We start from the raw sequence: 20,201 nt of genomic DNA, 5'->3' as shown, positions 1-20,201 counted from the left end.
GCTGGTTTTGAGCTTTTTCTTTATTGAAAAGAGTGCGGAGCTGTACGTTGTAGAATGCGTGATTCCAAAGGGGATAGAGACTTTTCGCTTCGAAATTCATTGAATGGTTTTTCCTGCCGCCTATTTTTCAGTTTTCTGACGACGGAGACGAAAAACTCCCGGGATTCGAGCTGTAGACAGCATCGCTGTCAATCTTGGCCGTTCCGTGGGTATGTACGACAGGGTACGTGCCGCTCTTCAATGAACCGATGTCAAATTGGGTCGCTGGGTAATGTGGGCCGTGCCCGTGGGTATTAAAAAAAGAAGCTGCTGTCACGTGAAGCACGACCGGGAGCGGCTGGGCTTTGCGTGGTACACGCCCCCGTTTAAGTTATCACTGTTCAGCTAGGGGAAATACAAGCGCTATAGTCGATGGACAAACTTCCAGTCGCTCCATGCACTCGCTAATTGCCCACAGCGCTTGTCTCTTGACCACGCGTAAGCCGCAAGCCTATTTTATGGAAACGTGGAGAACTACTCATTGCTCTTATCAAATGAAATCATGGGGTTCAACATACAGAAGCAACACAAGGGCCGTAATGTGGGGCTTCGTATTTACTTCGACCACCGCAGTCTATAAGTACAGAAGCCTGTTTGCTTGTTGCCTTCATCAAAATGCGACTGTCATGGTCGACATGACACTCAAGTCTTCCACCTAGCGCACAGCAGCATCCCGCCATTGTCAGTGGGCCGGCACGGTGGATCTTCTTCATTAAGGGTCACGATGATTGTGATACTGGCCCGCAAGCCTGTCAGGTGCCCAAGCTGCATACCCACGATTCAGAGGGCACGAGCTTTCACTCTGCGTCATCGCATTCTCTAAATGTATGCGCTTAGGGATAGTTTATGACTGTTTATTGCACAGCGGTGCTCGCAACAACGCTTTCCTCGAGAAGTATTGTTGCTTTTATCCCTAGAACTTTTCCGATGTACTTAAATAGACAGCTGATTTGAGCGTAAGTTGCCAAAGTGATAGATAGGCAGGAAGACGGGTGATCCGAGTTGCTTCACATTATTTATTCATATATCAATTATTCCGATTAAACGAAACCAAGAAATAGTTTTAACTGAGACATATATAATAAAAGCGCACTGTGTCTCTCAAACTAAGTCCCGAGCGCCTCGAAAAGGTGCTGTTTTCCACACGGTTTCCCATCTCCGCGCTTAGCGACAAGACGGGAGTTGTGGACAGAACGTCGTTAGACGTCGCTGGACCACTGCCGTCCCCGATGGTCGACTGAGCTTGCAGCAGGGCGTCTCGGCGTCCAGACCGTCTGTCAGCTCTCGCACCTCAGCAACTACAGCCTTCTTCAATTTCACCTACTCGAGCTTACGCTGAAGGCCTTCGACCTTGTGCTTGCACTTGTCGATGGGCACGCTGTACATGCGTGAAAATGATCACGTTCACATTGAGCACGTTCTTTTTGGCCTGTAGCTCAATCTTCATGGCCCGCTCAGCGCAGACTCCAGGGTGTTGTACCTTCGCGTGCAGGAGAGCTTCAACGCCGTCGCTGTCCCAATCATAAGGGCGTTGCCGGAGCCACCCAGCGAGTCCTTGAGGATGTGGGTGAGCTTGGAGTCCTGGTACCGCAGCTGCTGGCTCCCGTTCTTCGGGCGGGCGTCGATGCAGTTGCCGAGGGCCAGCAGCGACAGGTTGAGCTTGGTACCCTCGCGCATCCTGAACCTCTGTGTCCCTACTGGCCGCAGCTGCGCGCTCCGAGCCGACAAGGTCAACAGAGCACATCGAGACGCGAGTTTCCTTGCTCGTGCTTGTCGCATTCACCGTCACCGTGAAGTAGCTTTGGAAGATGGCGTGCGACCACGAAGACTCCTCATTAGCGTCGGTGGCATGCTGCGTCCGGTTCTTTCCTTTTAAGAGTGGCTCGAGGAGGCTGCCGGCCTCCTTCACCTTGTGTATGGCGAGGTACAATAGGGCAATGCTCTTGGCCGGGTCGAGGCACAGCAGGTCGCGAACGACCTCGTTGTAGACTTCTAGATAGGCGACTGCTACGTCGCATGTCTGGCCCTCTGACTGCAGCTTGGGCGCGCGATGGTACAACTCGCTGGCCATATGGGAGACCGCTCCGGGGCATTCCTCGGAGCCCAGCAATGCGAAAGCTTTGTCGATGCCCATAGAAATGCACGCCAATACAGAGCAATTGCACCCTTCAAGGAGCATCGTCAGCATGCCCCTGGTGGTGTTCTCAAACACATACACATGGTCTACTGTTTCATCAAAGAACTGATAAAACATGAACGTTTGGTCTTCAATGGGCTTGACGTTACCTCCGTCTTCAAAATGGAAAGACTCCGCCTCGGCCTTGGGGTCGAGCACATGGCACCTGTGGTCCAGCACACGGACGATGCTTGGGGTCTCAAGGTCAGGAACGCTCAGTAGGCGCACACGCACTCTCACGTTCACCCATACCCCGGGCGACGGCGGGTCTTTCCTCGATTGGCGACGTTTCGTGGCTGGCGACTGCGCGGCCTCGTTAGAATGTCTCCTGCGGTTTGGTGACACCATTGTAAACTCCTCCGTGGTAGGGTGCCTTGATGTTGCGGGAGTCGGCTTTACCATGGGTGCGGGCGTCATGACCACGAGGACGATGCTGTCGGTGGCGGAGTCACGATAGCTCAGAAGGCCTATGCGCACTCACATGGTCAGGCGTACCCCGGGCGAAAGCAGGTCCTTGTTCGATGGGCGGCGTTTTGGGGCCGACGAGTGCGCGGTCTCGTTAGAACGCCTCCTGAGGTCTGACGGCACCACTGTAGATTCCTGCGTGGTAGATTGTATCGACGTTGAGGGATCCAGCCTGACCAAAGACGCGGGCCTGACGATCTAAGATGGCGATCGCGTTCTCCACCACGTGCTCGGCTTACTTCGTCCTCTTCACCACGGTTGGAGCCAAAGGCGCGGCAGCCGCCTACGTGCTGGGGGGGGGGGGGGTAGGGGAGGGGGACTTTCTCAAGTGAATATAATGTGTCGTTTGAACTGCCGATGACGTCACCTTGCAGTGGCTCCCTAGCCACTGTGACGTAATGGCCAACGAATATGCCGATGAAGCTGCTCGATCCGCTCATGAAGACGGCGCACAGGAACCAATCCCGCTGTCAAGAACAGATGCAGCAGCGAAACTTCGAGTGCTTGCAAACGATGCCACACAATCGTTGTGGAACACACCTAGTTTCCATTCACACACGTCTGCATCGACTGGACCTGCAGCCTTCGACTTCGACCTCCACCTGGAATATATCCCGGCCCGAAACAACGGTACTTTGCCGATTGTTGCTTGGTGTCGCATTTACAAAGTCGTTTGCTTTCCGCATCGGATGGGAGGATAGTGCTGCGTGTGACCACTGCGGCGACGAGGAAACAATCGAGCACGTACTTTGTCACTGTCTCCAATACAGCGCACATAGGCAGTCACTCGCGACCGCGCTGGCACGTCTTGACGACCGGCCGCTTTCGGAGCAGACAGTCCTGGAACGCCGGCCTATACACTCGTCACACAACAAGTCAGTCAAGGCACTCTTGAAGTTTTTGCGATCAAGTGGACTATCTGACAGACTATAGTTCTCACAGACGTTTCCAACCTCCTCTTTTTTTATTATTCCATGAATTTTTTTTTCGTGACTGCTTTTTCTCTTCCTTATTCTTTCCGCCTTTCATTTCCTCTTCCTCTTCCCCCAGTGCAGGGTAGCAAACCAGAATCTTTTCGGGTTAACCTCCCTGCCTTTCCCACCACGTTTCTCTCTCTCTTGAACTGCCACTACCTCTTCAGTTGCAATTTTATTACGGGTAAAAGCTTACTGCATCATTATTAACGTGGACATGCACGGCTTTTAATTCATACTTTAGCTTTATGTCTGCAAATCCTGACACTGGGAGGACAAGCGCATTAGAAGCACCAGTGGCGGCTATATATGCCCCATCCTTATTTTTTCATTTCAACTTTTTTTTTTTAATTTGCACTGAGAACACCATGAACAGACACAATATATATATTTAAACATATACGCAGGAGAAAGTTAATTATATTTTTAAGAGAAAGAAGTAGTCAACTAACAATTATATTTACTGGCATAATTAGCATATGCCTAGAGCTTGAATATGTTGCTCTATGTTCATATCGCGTCAAATTGCTTTGCGTGCTTTTTTTACCCTGAAAAAACATGCAGACTAGAGTGACCCCTTCGGAAGAGTCCTATACCAACGGCGTGTTAAATTACCGTAAATGGTATGTGTCTCAGTGTTGCTTTTCTCTCCAGTAGGCAACGCAGACTTATGAAAAAAAAAAAAATTTGACTCGCTGTCACGGCCCTGCGAATGTGGATGTCAAGCGAAGCTGTTCAAAACCACTACTACAACTGCTGAGGGGGATATGCTATGCTTTATGACTTTAGAGTAATGATAGTATTGCTATTTTAGACGAATGGTAGCAATGGAAGAATAGTTTTGACATGACGCCACCACTGATAGCGGCGCTGGAACAACAATGAAATCAGTTGATAGGCTGGTTATTTTATATACGAAAGGCTATGCACGTCAATCACCACTTCGCATGGACCGCGCACGGACCGCGCAACTATATATGGGAACGGAAAATGAAAGGCGGAACGTTGTGGAGTGAGAAAAAAGGCAATATGGATGAGAGAGAAAACGCGAGTATGGCTGATATTCTAGTTGCGATTAAGACAGATAAAAAAAAAAAAGTGGTGTTCAACGAGTCCTGTAATGCAGAGAGGTGATAACCGGTAGGCTATATTGGGAGTTGCAGAACGGGGTAAAGAGGGAGAGGCATGCCACTCGACCACAGCATCCCACTTGCAGGTGTGCCAAAATGGTTCTTTCTCAAGCAGAGAGCCCTCACACACAGAAGTCGCCAACGCATCCAACTGCGCACAAATGTGACCTCGTGTATGGTACCACAAAAACTGAGACACGCACGAAATAATGCAATAAGCACTCGTGTACATTTACCTTGATAGTCGCTGGACGGGAAGCTACCAGTACAAGTAAAAAAAAAAAAAAAGGAAACATTTAATAATCAGTAGCTTTCGACATTACTAGTGTCTAAAAACACTCATATTGCGACATATCATCACCTGTTCAGTCTTACTAAACCTTCTAGCCATCTCTTGCACAGCAGTTAAGGCGTTCAGAGGGAACCGAGACAGTCTGGCGCCGCTAATATTAGAAACTTGTATACTCGAAACAACTGCACCAAGATCGCCTGCAATATCGCACAAAAAGAAAGTTTTCTTTTCTCTGTCTTCTTTCTTTTTTTCTTTTTTCGCTGAGGGGGGGGGGGGAGGGAGAGAGAGAGAGAGTCGAGGCGTTGGCACTGTATGACACAGCTTACGCGACGAAAACAACAAAAAAGGACGGCGTCAGCTACTGTGAATCTGTGCTTCGCCAGCTCCTCAACGGGAGTGGAAAGTTGCCCTTGTTCGTGGTTCCTGTGCAACAATGACACCTGCGATTTCTCTCCCTCGATAGGTCTATCGGCGAAAGAATTGTACTCTTTGTTAAACATGCGCATCGTTTGTCATGCCCCCCCCCCCCCCCCCCCATAATTTTCGGCCGTCCGTGCTTCCCTTCCCTTGGCACTCATTCTGTAACTCTAATGGGTATCTAACATACGCTTTATATGACCTGCAAGAGATCACATGGCAAGATACATTACGGCATTGTCTAGCACTTCCAGTCGCTCCAATCTTGCTCACAGCGATGTCTCTTATCCACGCTTCAGCCCCCAGCCTATATTCTGCGAGCGTGGAGAACTACCCATTTCTCTTATCAAATCCAATAATGGGGTTCCACATGCAGAAGCAACACAAGGGCCGTAGTGTGGGGCTCCGGATTAATTTCGACCACCTGGTTATTTTTAAGGTGCACCTCAGCCTAGAAGTACTGAAGCGTTTGGCTTTCTGGCTCCATCGAAATGCGGCTGTTGTGGTCGAGAATCACACCTTCGACATAGCGCACAGCAGCAGCCCGCCGTTGTCACTGGGCCACGGCGGTGGATCTTCATCATTTAGGGTCAGGATTATTGTGATAATGGTCAAAGTTTGCCAGGTGCCCCCGATACATAGGTTAGCTCACGATTCAGACAGCACGATGTCTCACTTTGCGTCATCGCACTCGCTTAATGTTTGCTGTCAGTGATGGTTTGTGACTGTTTCTAGCACAGCAGTGCTCGCAACAACGCTTTCGTCGAGAAGTATTGCTGTATCCCTTGAACTTTTCCGTCGTACTTATAATACATCGTTGCATTGAGCGTAAGTTGCTAAAGTAATAAATAGGCGCGAAGACGGCTGATCCGAGTGTCTTAACATTATTTATTTATGTAGCAATTATTACGATTAAACAAAACCACGAAATAACTCTATCAGATACTAGTCTAGAGGCGCACAGAGTCTCCCCCAATAAGTCCCGAGCGGCTCGAGAGGATGCTCTTTCACATGCATGACTGTTCTTCAACGCATATCACTATGCGACACAGCACGAACTAGGCTCGAGTGCTCGCGATTCCAAGAGTGGGCCCCATCTCCGAGCTGGGCGACAGGACGGGAGTTGTGAAAAGGACGTCGTTAGACGTCGCTGTACCACTGTCACCGCCGCTGGTCGCCTAAGCTTGCAGCAGGGCGTCTAGGCTACCGGATGGTCTCTGAGCTCTCTCACCACAGCCTCAACTACAGCCTGCCCCATATCCAGCTTCTAGAGCTTACGCTCAAGGCCTTCCACCTTCTGCTTGTACTCCTTGATGAGCGCGCTTAAGATGGATGGACATACGAATGTTCACATTGGGGACATTCTTTTTGGCCTGTAGCTCAATCTTCATGGCCCGCTCAGCTCGTGGTGTTGTACGTTCGCGTGCAGCTGAGCTTCAACGCCGTCGCTGTCCCAATCACAAGGGCGTTACCCGAGGCACCCAGAGAGTCCTTCAGGATGTGGGTGAGCTTGGAGTCCTGTAACGGCACCTGCTGACTCCCGTTCTTCGAGTGGGGATCGATGCAGTTGCCGAGGGCCAGGAGAGACAGGTTGAGCTTGGTACACTCACGCATCTGATCCTTTGTGTGTCTACTGGCCGCAGCTGCGCGCTCCGAGCCGGCAAGGTCAACAGAGCACATCGAGACGCGAGTTTCCTTGCTCGTGCTTGTCGCATTCTCCGTCACTGTGACGTAGCTCTGGAAGATGGCGTGCGACCACGCTGACTCAGCATTAGCGTCGGTGGCATGCTGCGTCCGGTTCTTTCCATTCAAGAGCGGCTCGAGGAGGGTACCGGTCTCCTTCACCTTGTGTAGGGTGAGGTACAATAGGCCAATGCTCTTGGACGGGTCGAGGCACAGCAGGTCGCGAACAACCTCGTTGTAGACTTCTAGATAGGCGACTGCTACGTCGCATGTCTGGCCCTCGGACTGCAGCTTGGGCGCGCGATGGTACAACTCGCTGGACATGGGGGAGACCACTCCGGGGCATTCCTCGGAGCCCAGCAATGCGAAAGCTTTGTCGGTGCCCGCAGAAACGCACGCAAACACAGAGCAATTGCACCCTTCAAGGAGCATCGTCAGCATGCCCCTGGTGGTGTTGTCACACACATAAACATTGTCGTTTGTTTCATCCAAGAAATGATCAAACATGAACGTTTGGTATTCATTGGGCGTGGTGTCAGCCCCATCTCGAAGATGGAAAGACTCCGCCTCGGTCTTGGGGTAGAACGCATGACACCTGTAGTCCAGCACACGGACGATGCTTGGGGTCTCAAGGTCACGAAGGCTCAGTAGGCGCACACGCACTGCCACGTTCACCCGTACCCCGGGCGACGGCGGGTCTTTCCTCGATTGGCGACGTTTCGTGGCTGGCGACTGCGTGGCCTCGCTAGAATGTCTCCTGCGGTTTGGTGACACCATTGCAGACTCCTTCGTGGTAGGGTGCCTCGATGTTGCGGGAGTCGGCCTTACCGTGGGCGCGGGCGTCATGTCCACGAGGACGATGCTGTCGGTCGCGGAGTCACGATAGCTCAGTAGGCGCATGCGCACTGACATGGTCAGGTGTACCCCGGGCGAAAGCAGGTCCTTGTTTGATGGGCGGCGTTTTGGGGCCGACGAGTGCGCGGTCTCGTTAGAACGCCTCCTGAGGTCTGGCGGCAACACTGCAGATTCGTGCGTGGTAGAGTGTATCGATGTTGAGGGATCCAGCCTGACCAAAGACGCGGCCGTGACGATCTAAGATGGCGATCGTCTAGTCGGGCACCGGGCGCGTTCTGATGATGATGATGATGATGATCCTTCACCATGGCTCGCACCCACTGAGGGGGATAGGCCAAGAATCGGGCGGCAGTAGGTAGCTAAAAAAAAATTCTTTTTGACAATGAGATACGCAAAGTAAAGAAGGCACAATCAAAAACAAAGAAAATTTTGTATACCTAGAGTATTGTGCCAACGAGCAGTCAGACTAACCGAAAGGTGAAAAATGTAGTTATTATCAAGGTCAGAAAAAATACAATGTTACTAACGAATTTGGAGAAACAAATTTCAGTGAAATGAATACTGATCTGATAGGTAGAATAAGGTTACTATAATTAACAGGGTAATCGTCTTGTTTCTGTTAAAAATTGAAAGACTGCGCAACAAACGTCTCTGTGACAATAGCCGAGGGAGGAGGCCCCAAATGATAATAATACTGGTGTACTTAATCTTAATCCAATTTTGCAGAGTGGAGCTTCGAGTAATTTCGTTCGCTGGTTTGAATAACGTCGGCATGATAAAAAGTAGTGGTCTATTGTTTCAATTTCCTTACAATTTTGGCACAGAGGGGACATCGTCAGACCAGCTCTGTGTAAATAGAAATTCAATTCCGGGATGCGACAGCGTAATTTGGAGAATGTAACTTCTAACTGCCGAGAAGGACACCACTGATTATTCCAGCCAAAACCGAGATGCTGAAAGTCTGTAGATGGGATCAGCGATAATTTGATTAAGTCATTTCGTAGGCTAAACGTTCTGAACCTCGATGCAGTGACGTAAGCTGTATCCGGTAAAATATGAAGCACAGGTCCATTTAAAGATGTTCTGGCTAATAAATCTGCCATTTCGTTTATGTATAAACCGCAGTGTCCAGGAACCCAGAGTAAATTAATTTTTTGTAACGTTGTAGGGATTAAATTTTGAAACACATTTAAGATAGTTGAATTCGTTGCCGAGGAAAGCGACACACATACCGACCGAGAGTCTCCATCACGCGCTCGGCTTACTTCGTCCTCTTCATCACCGTTGGAGCCAAAGGCGCCGCCTACGTGTTGGAGGGGGGGGGGGGGGGGGTCTCTAAAGTGACATTGCCAGAGTTCTGTTATCCACATAGTTTAATGTTTCGTTCGAATTGCCGCTACCTCTTCAGTTACAATTTTATTACGGCTAAAAGCGTACTGAATCATTGTTAGCGTGGACATGCACGGCTTTTAATTCATACTTTAGCTATATTTCTGCAAAATGTTGACACTAGGAGGACAAGCGCATTAGAAGCACCAGGGGCGGCTATATATGCCCCATATGTATTTTTTTCACTTCAACTTTTTTTTTTTAATTTGCACTGAGAACACCATGAACAGGCACAATATATATTTAAGCATATACACAGGACAAATTGTATCTTTAAGAGAAAGAATTAGTCTACTAACAATTATTTCTACTGATATATTTAGCATACGCCTAAAGCACGAATATGTTGCTGTATATGTTCATATCGCGTCAAATTGCTTTGCGAGCTTTTTTTTTTTTTTTTTTTTTTTACCCTGGAAAAACCTGCAGACTCCAGTGACCCCTTCGGATGAGTCTTTTACCAACAGCATGTGAAATTCCCGTTAATGCTATGTGTCTCAGTACTGCTCCTCTTTGCAGTACGCAATGCGGATTTATTTAAAAAAATTCACTCACTATCACGGCCCTGCGAATGCGGATGTCAAGCGAAGCTGTTCAAAACCACCGCTACAGCCGCATAGGGGAAGATGCTATGCTTTATGGCTTTAGAGTAATGATAGTATTGCTATTGTAGAGTAATGGTAGCAATGGAAGAATAGTTTTGACATGACGCCACCGCCCATAGCGGTGCTGCAACAACACTGAAATCAGTTGATAGGCTGGTTATTTCATATACGAAAGCCTATGGACGTCACTCCCCACGTCGCACGCTGCCGTCGCAGCCGGCAGGTTGCGAAACAGTAATCTTTACCGGGAAACGTATGCGGGGAGCGCTACGTGCTTCGTACTTGCATGTAGGCGCAGGAGCGCCTTATCAATTGTGTCGTTCGGATGCTGGTTTGGAGATTGTTCTTGAGTAAAACGTATGCTGTTCTGTATGTTGTATGCGTGATTCCAAAAAATGTATGCACTGTTCGCTTCACTTTGCTGAGTGCTTGTAGCCTCCGCCTCATGTGGGTATGAGCCATTGCATTTGCTGGTATCAGCCATAGATGATGGAAGTTTTCTGTTGAGGTGACGCCACGAGAATCCCGGGATCCTCGCGATAGACAGTTTCGCTGTAATACATTTCACTACAAATTTGTTGCAAGTAAGCGCAGTGCGTGTCTGCTCTCACTCGTACTGCGTCACCACGCTGTCGTCCAACAGATTCTCAAGTCCCACCTCCCCTCCCCACTCCATTTCTTCCTCCTCTCCAACAGGTCGAATGGGAGGCGTGGCGGAGAGGTTAATTACTGAGTTTGACAACTGAGTATTCATTGGCGATTTCGTACAACTTCTGATTCCCCACGGCCAAGAACGCCGTTTCAGAAAAAAGAAAACAGAAATAAACATTTCTTTTTATTCCTGAATACGGCATATGCAAAATTATGCAAGCAAACTTCCCTATACATCTCGTTTCGCCCAAAAAATATGACGGACGTCGCCTTCGAAGTGGAAATAAAAGAGCAGCGCACGGTCTATATAGTGTCGCTATTCGTGCCACCATTTCTTCCTGACTACATCCTCGGTGCTTGCACGCGTGCCCTCGGCTGAATGGCCGCGTTGAAGATGTTTTTGAAGCGTGACGACAACTACTGGAGACTAGAACACGTAAAAATAGGACAGTCGTACGTGTCACGTGAGCTGGCCCGGAGGTTGGTCATGTTGTTTATATAGAGCAATTTAATGATGCGAAAGAAAGAAAGAAAGAAAGAAAGAAAGAAAGAAAGAAAGAAAAAAGAAAGAAGGAAGGAAAGAGAGAAAGGAAATACGGAAGAAAAGGAGGACGGGGAGGGGGGGGGGGAGAAGAAGCTTTTGCGAAACGCCGAGTTTCATAGGCGTTCGCCACTTCTACCAGGCATTTTACCGCGCTGCCAACTAACTTCACGCGTTCCCACCATGCGACGCATGCAAAATCAATAAAATAGTGACAAACATTTATCAATTTCAAATAAAAGTCTCTTTGCAGTTATCCACGGCTCAGTGAAGTCACCTTATTGCACTTCATCTCGCCATACTAAGGCACTAATGTACAGACCGTCTTAGGGCAGTATACGCAGGGAGCCCCGAGTTCTCCTCGCTGCTTAATTCCATCTTAGTGTGTGCTACGGCAGCGAGCACCTGGGTTAACACGAATGTGACACTAGCGCATATCGCATCATCATTCATCCCATCATATTCGTCCAAACGTGAACAGTTATCGGGGTATTTTCGTGCGTATATGTGAAGCACCCTTTAACGAAGTGAAGTAAACAGCTCGCGAATCGCATCAAACGGCAGGGATAGAAATCTGAGGTGCCACGACGTGTGCTGTATCTCCCGCATTCGCAAGCCAGTGTTGTGCCACATGTCTTTGAACCAGCACTCATCGCGGTTACTTGAGCTTCCCCGCATACTGCTGGTGCTCAGAATTATACACAAAACGGGTGAAGGACCCATCACTTAGATGGCGGACGGTTAGCGCACAAGCGGGATTAAGGGAAATAGAGTTACCGTGCCGCAGACGACCTTTGCCAGAAGCGAGTTTTAGTATAGTGTGATAGCTAGCGTACTTTCCTTGCGGGACGATATTCAACTCTGCAGTAAATTTCACACACAAAGTGCACATAAGTGATTTTATCTATTTACCAAGCCTTGCATGTGCGTCCAAAAACTGCGAGAGACAGCGCAATGACAGCCGGGAGCGCGATGTAGACTCTAACTTCGTTATAACGAAACGGGATATAACTAAATAATGGTTACAACGAAGGAAATGAAGTTCCCATTGAAATTCACATGACCATCAATGTACTTAAAACGTCGTTTTAACGAAGTGCAATTGTCTTGCCAACTGATATAATGAATAAGATTAGTCTCTGAAACCAAAAAATACCCGATGGCTGCTTGCCAAGTATATATACATCACTTTCCGCGGGGTTCTGCACTCATTCGCCGCGGCAGTTCCAAACTCCCGCGGCCCCATGTGGAATTCGTCGACGAGCAACACTGGTCATTCTCACCACCGCGCATAGTTGCGCACCTGCGCACACGGAGCAGCTAACTGTCGCATCTTGAATACACTTGGTTACTACAACAGGTTTGTTCGATTCAGAAATGGTGCAGGGCACCACAAAAAAAAAAAAAAAAAAAAAAAGTCGCAGTTTCGCCCGAAAGGCGAAGCATCAATTGCGATAGCAAATTAGTAGAGAGCTATTCGGAGTAGGGATAGTAGTTTTATCGGCTGCATAAACTTGGACACATTCGCTTACTAACTGAATTAACAAGCGTGGCGTCAGCGCGCACAAGCAAACATGAATAGATCACACTGAATAACCGCAGACAACGACTGCAAAACGCTGGCAGCAAGCGCAGCCGCCGCAGCGGGCGAAGGTTCGCGCGGTCTATCGCTTCAGCGGAAACTGAGCGGCGAATACACAGCGCATGCAAAGGTCAGAACCGTGTGGAGATAAGAGACGGTGCGGGCAACCGCCACCGCCGGGCAAAGTGCAGAGGAGTTGTGCAGAGGAGAAGTTGTTGGCAGAAGAGAAGCTGCCCCCCCCCCCTCCCTCCCGCGCTACCTTCCCGCTTTCTTGCTTTCGCGTGGGAGATTGAGTGGCAAGTTCCCCTTACGCCCGATTGCAAGATACGCCTTTGGAGCCGGAGCACAGCGTCGCCTCGCTTCCCTCCCTCCCATACCCACACGGCCTTTCGCGCGACGGTCGCGTTTGCTTTCCGCCGTGCGTTCGCTCTCCGTGATAGCGCACGTCCCCTGCGCGCCTTCGCTCGCGCATACGGCGCGCGGCGACGACTTTATCGCCCTTGGACTTTATACGGAACCTCACGGCGACGACGACGGCAGAAATCCGGTTGAAGTGTCCATATAATTGCTATCGCAATAAAAGGTGCAGGGGGTGCCAATTATGGTGGGCCGGGCTGCACCCCGTCACTGCAAAGTTCAAGGGTGCACTGCACCGCAGCGGCACCATGCCTTGCACCCCGTGTAATCGAGCACGGGGGTGCATGGTGCAGCACTGTAACTCGGGGAATCGAAGACCTAGGTGCAGTGCACCGTTAATAGGTGCAGAAGATGCACAGAAATTTGGCTGAATCCAATAAACCTAATAGTAGCTGTGTTTGTCTGGTTCAGCTCGACGCCACCAGGTGACCACCTCAGGCCGCTCACGTTTACGCCTTCGCCTCACGTTTGCGACTCGCAATGGAAGAGAAGGCAGCTATCTAAAGGCTGTCGCGTCAAGTGCTAAGTCGCGCGTTCCACACGCACAAGATTCTTTTGTTCGTTTATTAAAACTTCATCGCCTGCGTTACCGTGTAGCGATTGCGTGGGCAGGAAAGGTGTCTTCGTATTTCCATGTTTACAATTGTACACCCCATTGAGAATATTGCAGCAAAGCTGTTTACCTCTAGCACCAGTATGCACGCCCCGCAGTGTTCGCAGAGGGGGGGGGGGGGGGGGGGGGGAGGTACCCTGGCCGGCTTAAGTCCGTATCGGGTACTGGGCGAGTGGACCGACATGGAGACGGGTAGGGGAAAGGGAAAAACCGTGTGGCGACGGCACTACAGCAATGGAGACGGGTAGGGGAGAAGGGGAATGAGTTTGGCGACAGTGCTCCAGCAATAGCGACGGGTCCCGGCAGACGGAGAAAGAGTGTGGCGATGGCGCCTGTGCACGTGGTCTGCGGTTCTGTGGTTATATTGACCCTTTTCGCGGCGATCCCGTGGGAGCTGCCATGTTTGATCACGTGGTGACGCGTTCATTGGTTGCCTCAACTGCCTCCGTTGCCTCCGTGTTTCCAATGAATGTGTATGACGCCAGTGCGGCTCAGGAAACCTCTGTTTCGGGACATATCGTAGACGGCGACTGGGTGGAAGACACGAAGCTTTGGCCACAGCTGCAGAGGATATGTCAAAGCGCTTTCGGAGCTTATTAAGCTTTGTCGAAAACAGCGCGAGTAGCGTATATGGTGCTTGTTCTAAATGCGAGGCTAAATACGTATTCGCAGCTATTCAAACATTCCGCTTATGAATTGAATCAGGACAAGTGTGCGAGGCTCTTCGTTCTTTTTTTCTTTGGCAACTACTTTGAAGCAGCGGCTCATTTGTCACGTTTTTGACTCAGTAAAGTTCATCGGTGCGGTCACTCTCTGATAATTTTCTAGGCAATCGCTCGCAGGTGTTCTCAGATGCAATAGATTTGTTCTTGTTGTCCAAAAGGCTTGGATCGTAGCTGTTCTGTACTTTGTAATAGCTTGTAGCAAAGAAGTATTATCTCTTACTCCTCTGAACCGTCACAAAAATTCAGCTTCGACCATCCGCGTGTGGTCGGCGTAGTCGCTGTCACCCATGCTTATTCAAGTGTGCGCCCATTTACTTATTCTCAATAAGTTGTCGATAAAGTAGCCGTAAGTTTTTGCGCTAGTTGGGCCAGATATGTGTAAACAACATGCACGACAAATACTAAGCGAGGAAGCGGCGCTACTCCCTTTGTCATCATTTACCGAGCGGAACTCACTTTGCCGACGTTCCGGGGTTGAAGTACTTTCTTTAGAGGCTAGCAATAAAACGCTGGCGGATGAGTTATATTTCTTTATCCACGAGCAAAGTCATCGCGAACGGCCGGCAACACAGGCTGTCCGTATGTAGGAAAGGTCCGTGAACTTGGTCGCGCAGGTTCATTCTATTACTTAATATGCTAGTCACTATTTTTTCAGCCAACTACTGCAGACGTCTTAAATCCACCAGTCCACATTTTGCAGCATGAATGGAGTACAGTGCGTGAGCGAAAACCCTGTTGCATTTCCGGCAGATGATCGCACAAAAAGTGGGCAGAAGCGGTAATTGTTTCGAATTCACCCGCTTTCGCGGAGGCAACGTGCGGCGCGCCAGCGAAAGCGCCATCTCGTTTCTGGAGAGCAAATTACTCCGCGTAAAGGGTCAATAACGTCACGCGCGTCGGCGCTCCTGTCGGCGTAGTGTGGTTCCGTATGAAAAGAAATGTATGATTTCATAATGCATGTATGCAGCCCTTGTATTCAGCCTAACAGCTTCGCTGCTAATGCGTCCCGTTATGAATGTTGCGGCCCAACGATTTGTATTTAATATTTTATAAATGAAAGAGTTCGTAGGCTGCCGGTGCCGCGGAAGCCTATGAAACCGCAGTCGAGAAACGTATGCGAGGAGCGCTATGTGCTTCCCATTATTAGCCGGGCTAGTGACGTCACTCCCCACTTCGCACCCTACCGTTGCCGCGGCAGCTTACGTAGCAGCAGTCTTATGGGAAACGCACGCCGGGGATCGCTACTTGCTTTGGATTGTTCGCGCGGACCTTTTCATCAATCACGTGGTTTCGATGCTGGTTTTGAGCTTTTTCTTTATTGAAAAGAGTGCGGAGCTGTACGTTGTAGAATGCGTGATTCCAAAGGGGATAGAGACTTTTCGCTTGGAAATTCATTGAATGGTTTTTCCTGTCGTCCATTTTTCATTTTCCTGTCGACGGAGACGAAAAACTCCCGGGATTCGAGCTGTAGACAGCATCGCTGTCAAATCTTGGTCGTTCCCGTGGGTATGTACGACAGGGTACGTGCCGCTCTTCAATGAACCGACGCCAACTTGGATCGCTGGGTAATGTGGGCCGTGCCTGTGGGTTTAAAAAAAAGAAGCTGCTGTCACGTGAAGCACGACCGGGAGGGGCTGGGCTTTGCGTGGTACACGCCCCCGTTTAAGTTATCACTGTTCAGCTAGGGGAAATACAAGCGCTATAGTCGATGGACAAACTTCCAGTCGCTCCATGCACTCGCTAATTGCCCACAGCGCTTGTCTCTTGACCACGCGTAAGCCGCAAGCCTATTTTATGGAAACGTGGAGAACTACTCATTGCTCTTATCAAATCTTGCGACGCTGCAAAATCAATAAAAGAGTGAAAAACATTTATCAATTTCAAATAAAAATAAATGGGGTTCAACGTACAGAAGCCACACAAGGATAGTAATGTCGGGCTTCGTATTTACTTCAACCGCCGCAATATATAAGTACAGAAGCCTGTTTGCTTGTTGCCTTCATCAAAATGCGGCTGTCGCAGTCGAGAATCAAGCATTCCACATAGCGCACAGCAGCATCCCGCCATTGTCAGTGGGCCAGCACGGTGGATCTTCATTAAGGGTGACGATGATTGTGATAATGGTCCGCAAGCCCACGATTCAAAGGGCACGAGTTTTCACTCAGCGTCATCGCATGTTTGCGCTCCGTGATTTATGAGTGCTTATTGCACAGCAGTGCTCGCAACAACGCTTTCCTCGAGAAGTATTGTTGCTTTTATGATAGCACTTTTCTGTTGTCCTTAGACAGTTGGTAGACAGTTGGTTTGAGCGAATGTTGCTAAAGTGATAGACAGGCGGGAAGACGGGTGATCCGAGTTTCTTCAGATTATTTATTCATATATCAATTATTCCGATTAAACGAAACCAAGAAATAGTTTTAACTAAGACATATATAAAAGCGCACTGTGTCTCTCAATCTAAGTCCCGAGCGCCTGGAAAAGATGCTGTTTTCCACACGGTTTCCCATCTCTGCGCTTGGGGACAAGACGGGAGATGTGCACAGGACGTCGTTAGACGTCACTGGACCACTGCCGCCCCCGCTGGTCGACTGAGCTTGCAGCAGAGCGTCTAGGCGTCCAGACCGTCTGTCAGCTCTCCTACCTCATCTTCAACTACAGCCTTCCTCAATTTCACCTTCAAGAGCTTACGCTGAAGGCCTTCGACCTTGTGCTTGTACTTGTCGATGGGCACGCTGTACATGCGTGAAAATGAGCACGTTCACATTCAGCACATTTTTTTTGGCCTGTAGCTCAATCTTCATGGCCCGCTCAGCGCATACTCCAGGGTGTTATAACGTTCACGTGCAGCTGAGCTGTAACGCCGTCGCTGTCCCAATCACAAGTACGTTGCCGAGCCACCCAGCGAGTCCTTGAGAATGTGCGTCAGCTTGGGGTCCTGGTACGGCACTTGCTGAGTCCCGTTCTTCGGGCGGGCGTCGATGCAGTTGCCGAGGGCCAGGAGCGACAGCTTGAGCTTGGTACCCTCGCGCACCTGATCCTCTGGGTCCCTACTGGCCGCAGCTGCGCGCTCCGAGCCGGCAAGGTCAACAGAGCACATCGAGACGCGAGTTTCCTTGCTCGTGCTTGTCGCATTCTCCGTCACTGTGGCGTAGCTCTGGAAGATGGCGTGCGACCATGAAGACTCAGCATTAGCATCGGTGGCATGCTGCGTCCGGTCCTTTCCTTTCAAGAGCGGCTCGAGAAGGGTGCCAGCCTCCTTTACCTTGTGTGTGGTGAGGTTCAATATGGCAATGACCTTGGCCGGGTCGAGGCAAAGCAGGTCTTCAACAACCTTGATGTAGACTTCCAGACAGGTGACTGCTACGTCGCATGTCTGGCCCTCTGACCGCAGCTTGTCCACGCGCTGGTAAAACTCGCTGGCCATGAGGGAGACCACTCCGTGGCATTCCTCGGAGCCCAGCAATGCGAAAGCTTTGTCTGCGCCAGTCGAAATGCACCGTAACACAGAGCAATTGCACCCTTCAAAGAGCATCGTCAGCATGCCCCTGGTGGTGTTCTCACATACATACACATTGTCTTCTCTTTCATCAAAGAACTGACCAAACATGAACGTTTGGTCTTCATTGGGCTTGACGTTAGCCCCGTCTCGAAAATGGAAAGACTCCGCCTCGGCCTTGGGGTCGAGCGCATGGCACCTGTCGCCCAGCACGCGGACGATGCTTGCGGTCTGAAAGTCACGAACGCTCAGTAGGCGCACACGCACTGCCACGTTCACCCGTACCCCGGGCGACGGAGGGTCTTTTTTAGATTGGCGACGTTTCGTGGCTGACGACTGCGCGGCCTCGTTAGAACGTCTCTTGCGGTTTGGCGACACCATTGTAGATTCCTCCATGGTAGGGTGCCTCGATGATGCGGGAGTCAGCCTTACCATGGGCGCGGGCGTGATGACCACGAGGACGAAGCTTGTGGTCTCGGAGTCACGATCGCTCAGTAGGCGCATGCTCACTGGCATGGTCAGGCGTATATCCCGGGCGACAGGGGGTCCTTGTTCGAGCGGCGGCTTTTCGGGGCTGATGAGTGCGCGGTCTCGTTAGAACGCCTCCTGAGGTCTGGCGGCACCACTGTAGATTTCTGCGTGGTAGAGCGTATCGATTTCGAGGGATCCGGCCTGACCAAAGACGCGGGCGTGATGATCTAAGATGGCGATTGTCCAGTCGGGCACCCGGCGCGTTCTCCACCCCGTGCTCGGCTTACTTCGTCCTCTTCATCACCGTTGGAGCCATAGGCGCCGCCTATGTGTAGGGGGGGGGGGGGGGGACTCCAAAGTGTCATTACTAGAGTTGTGTTACCCACATAATTTAATGTTTCGTTTGAACTGCCGCTACCTTTTCCGTTACAATTTTATTACGGCTAAAAGCTCACTGAATCATTGTTAGCGCGGACATGAACGGCTTTTACTTCATACTTTAGCTCTATTTCTGCAAATCCTGACATTAGGGGCGCGATCTTGTACGCGTTCCAAAATGGAACGGAGGCGGTCCGTTCCATCGAGCCGCACGCGATTGGTCAATTTGATCGTCACGGTTCAAATTCACCAATCGTGTGCGGCTCGATGGAACGGACCGCCTCCGTTCCATTTTGGAACGCGTACAAGATCGCGCCCTAGGAGGACAAGCGCATTAGAAGCACCAGTGGCGGCTATATACCCCATCCGTATTTTTTCACTTCAACTTTTTTAAATTTGCACTGAAACACCATGCACAGCCACAATATATATTTAAACATATACACAGGACAAAGTTATTTATATTTTTACGAGAAAGAAGTAGGTCAACTAGCAATTATTTCTACTGGTATAATTAGCATATGCCTAGAGCATGAATATGTTGGTGTATGTTCACATCCCTTCAAATTGCTTTGCATGCTTTTTTTTTACCCTGAAAAAACCTGCAGACTCTAGTGACCCCTTCGGATGAGTCTTTTACCAACGGCATGTGAAATTCCCGTTAATGCTTTGTGTCTCAGTATTGCTTCTCTTTCCAGTAGGCCATGCCGACTTATGAAAAAAATTTTGACTCGCTATCACGGCCCTGCGAATGCGGATGTCAAGCGAAGCTGTTCAAAACCACTACTACAACTGCTTAGGGGGATATGCTATGCTTTATGGCTTTAGAGTAATGACAGTATTGCTATTTTAGACGAATGGTAGCAAGGGAAGTATAGTTTTGATATGACGCCACCACGCATAGCGGTGCTGGAACAACATTGAAATCAGTTGATAGGCTGGTTATTTTACATACGAAAGGCTATGGACTTCAATCACCACGTCGCACGGACCGCGCAACTATATATGGGAACGGAAAATGAAAGGCGGACCTTTATGGAGTGAGAAAAAAGGCAACATGGATCAGCGAGAAAACGCGAGTATAGCTGATATTCTAGTTGGGATTACGTGACATAAAAAAAAAAAAAACGTGGAATTCAACGAGTCCTGTAACGCAGAGAGGGGATAACCGGTAAGGTATATCGGGAGTTACAGAACGGGGTAAAGAGGGAGAGGCATCCCACTCGACCACAGCATCCCACTTGAAGGTGCGCAAGACTGCTTCCTTCTCAGGAAGAGAGCCCTCACACACAGAAGTCGCCA

General features: G+C 49.7%; 2 protein-coding genes across 2 annotated transcripts in view; both read right to left on the bottom strand.

The window, feature by feature from the left end:
* Positions 1-2,632, bottom strand: part of LOC119438294 (kinesin-like protein KIF18B) — a 21,911-nt gene extending 19,279 nt beyond the window's left edge. Inside the window, exon 1 of the mRNA XM_049660534.1 lies at positions 1,724-2,632. Within this exon, the coding sequence (XP_049516491.1) occupies positions 1,724-2,632 (909 nt within the window). The remainder of the gene's footprint in view (positions 1-1,723) is intronic.
* Positions 2,633-6,428: 3,796 nt separating this feature from the next.
* Positions 6,429-18,784, bottom strand: LOC119438278 (uncharacterized). Its single transcript, XM_049660529.1, has 3 exons — positions 17,440-18,784; positions 17,196-17,286; positions 6,429-8,268 (listed from the first exon to the last, which is right to left on the bottom strand). The coding sequence occupies exons 1-3, from the start codon at positions 18,564-18,566 to the stop codon at positions 6,892-6,894; spliced, it is 2,595 nt and encodes an 864-aa protein (XP_049516486.1). The 5' UTR covers positions 18,567-18,784; the 3' UTR covers positions 6,429-6,891.
* Positions 18,785-20,201: the final 1,417 nt, after the last annotated feature.

The sequence above is a fragment of the Dermacentor silvarum genome, chromosome 1 (genome assembly GCF_013339745.2).
Source record: "Dermacentor silvarum isolate Dsil-2018 chromosome 1, BIME_Dsil_1.4, whole genome shotgun sequence".
In the NCBI taxonomy this organism is placed as follows: Eukaryota; Metazoa; Arthropoda; class Arachnida; order Ixodida; family Ixodidae; genus Dermacentor; species Dermacentor silvarum.
The sequence above is the reverse complement of the archived record's forward strand: the minus strand, read 5'-3'. Positions and strand labels throughout refer to the sequence as shown.

Bases quoted from the DNA above. Each gene is read 5' to 3' on its own strand.
- LOC119438278 (XM_049660529.1), bottom strand. From the start codon at position 18,566: ATGCCAGTGAGCATGCGCCTACTGAGCGATCGTGACTCCGAGACCACA. The intron at 17,287-17,439 runs GTACTTGTGATT...ACGCATGTACAG, and splicing joins TCGCTGGGTGGCTCGGCAAC to CGTGCCCATCGACAAGTACA. The intron at 8,269-17,195 runs GTAGGAGAGCTG...TCGCCATCTTAG, and splicing joins AGGCTGTAGTTGAAGATGAG to ATCGTCACGGCCGCGTCTTT.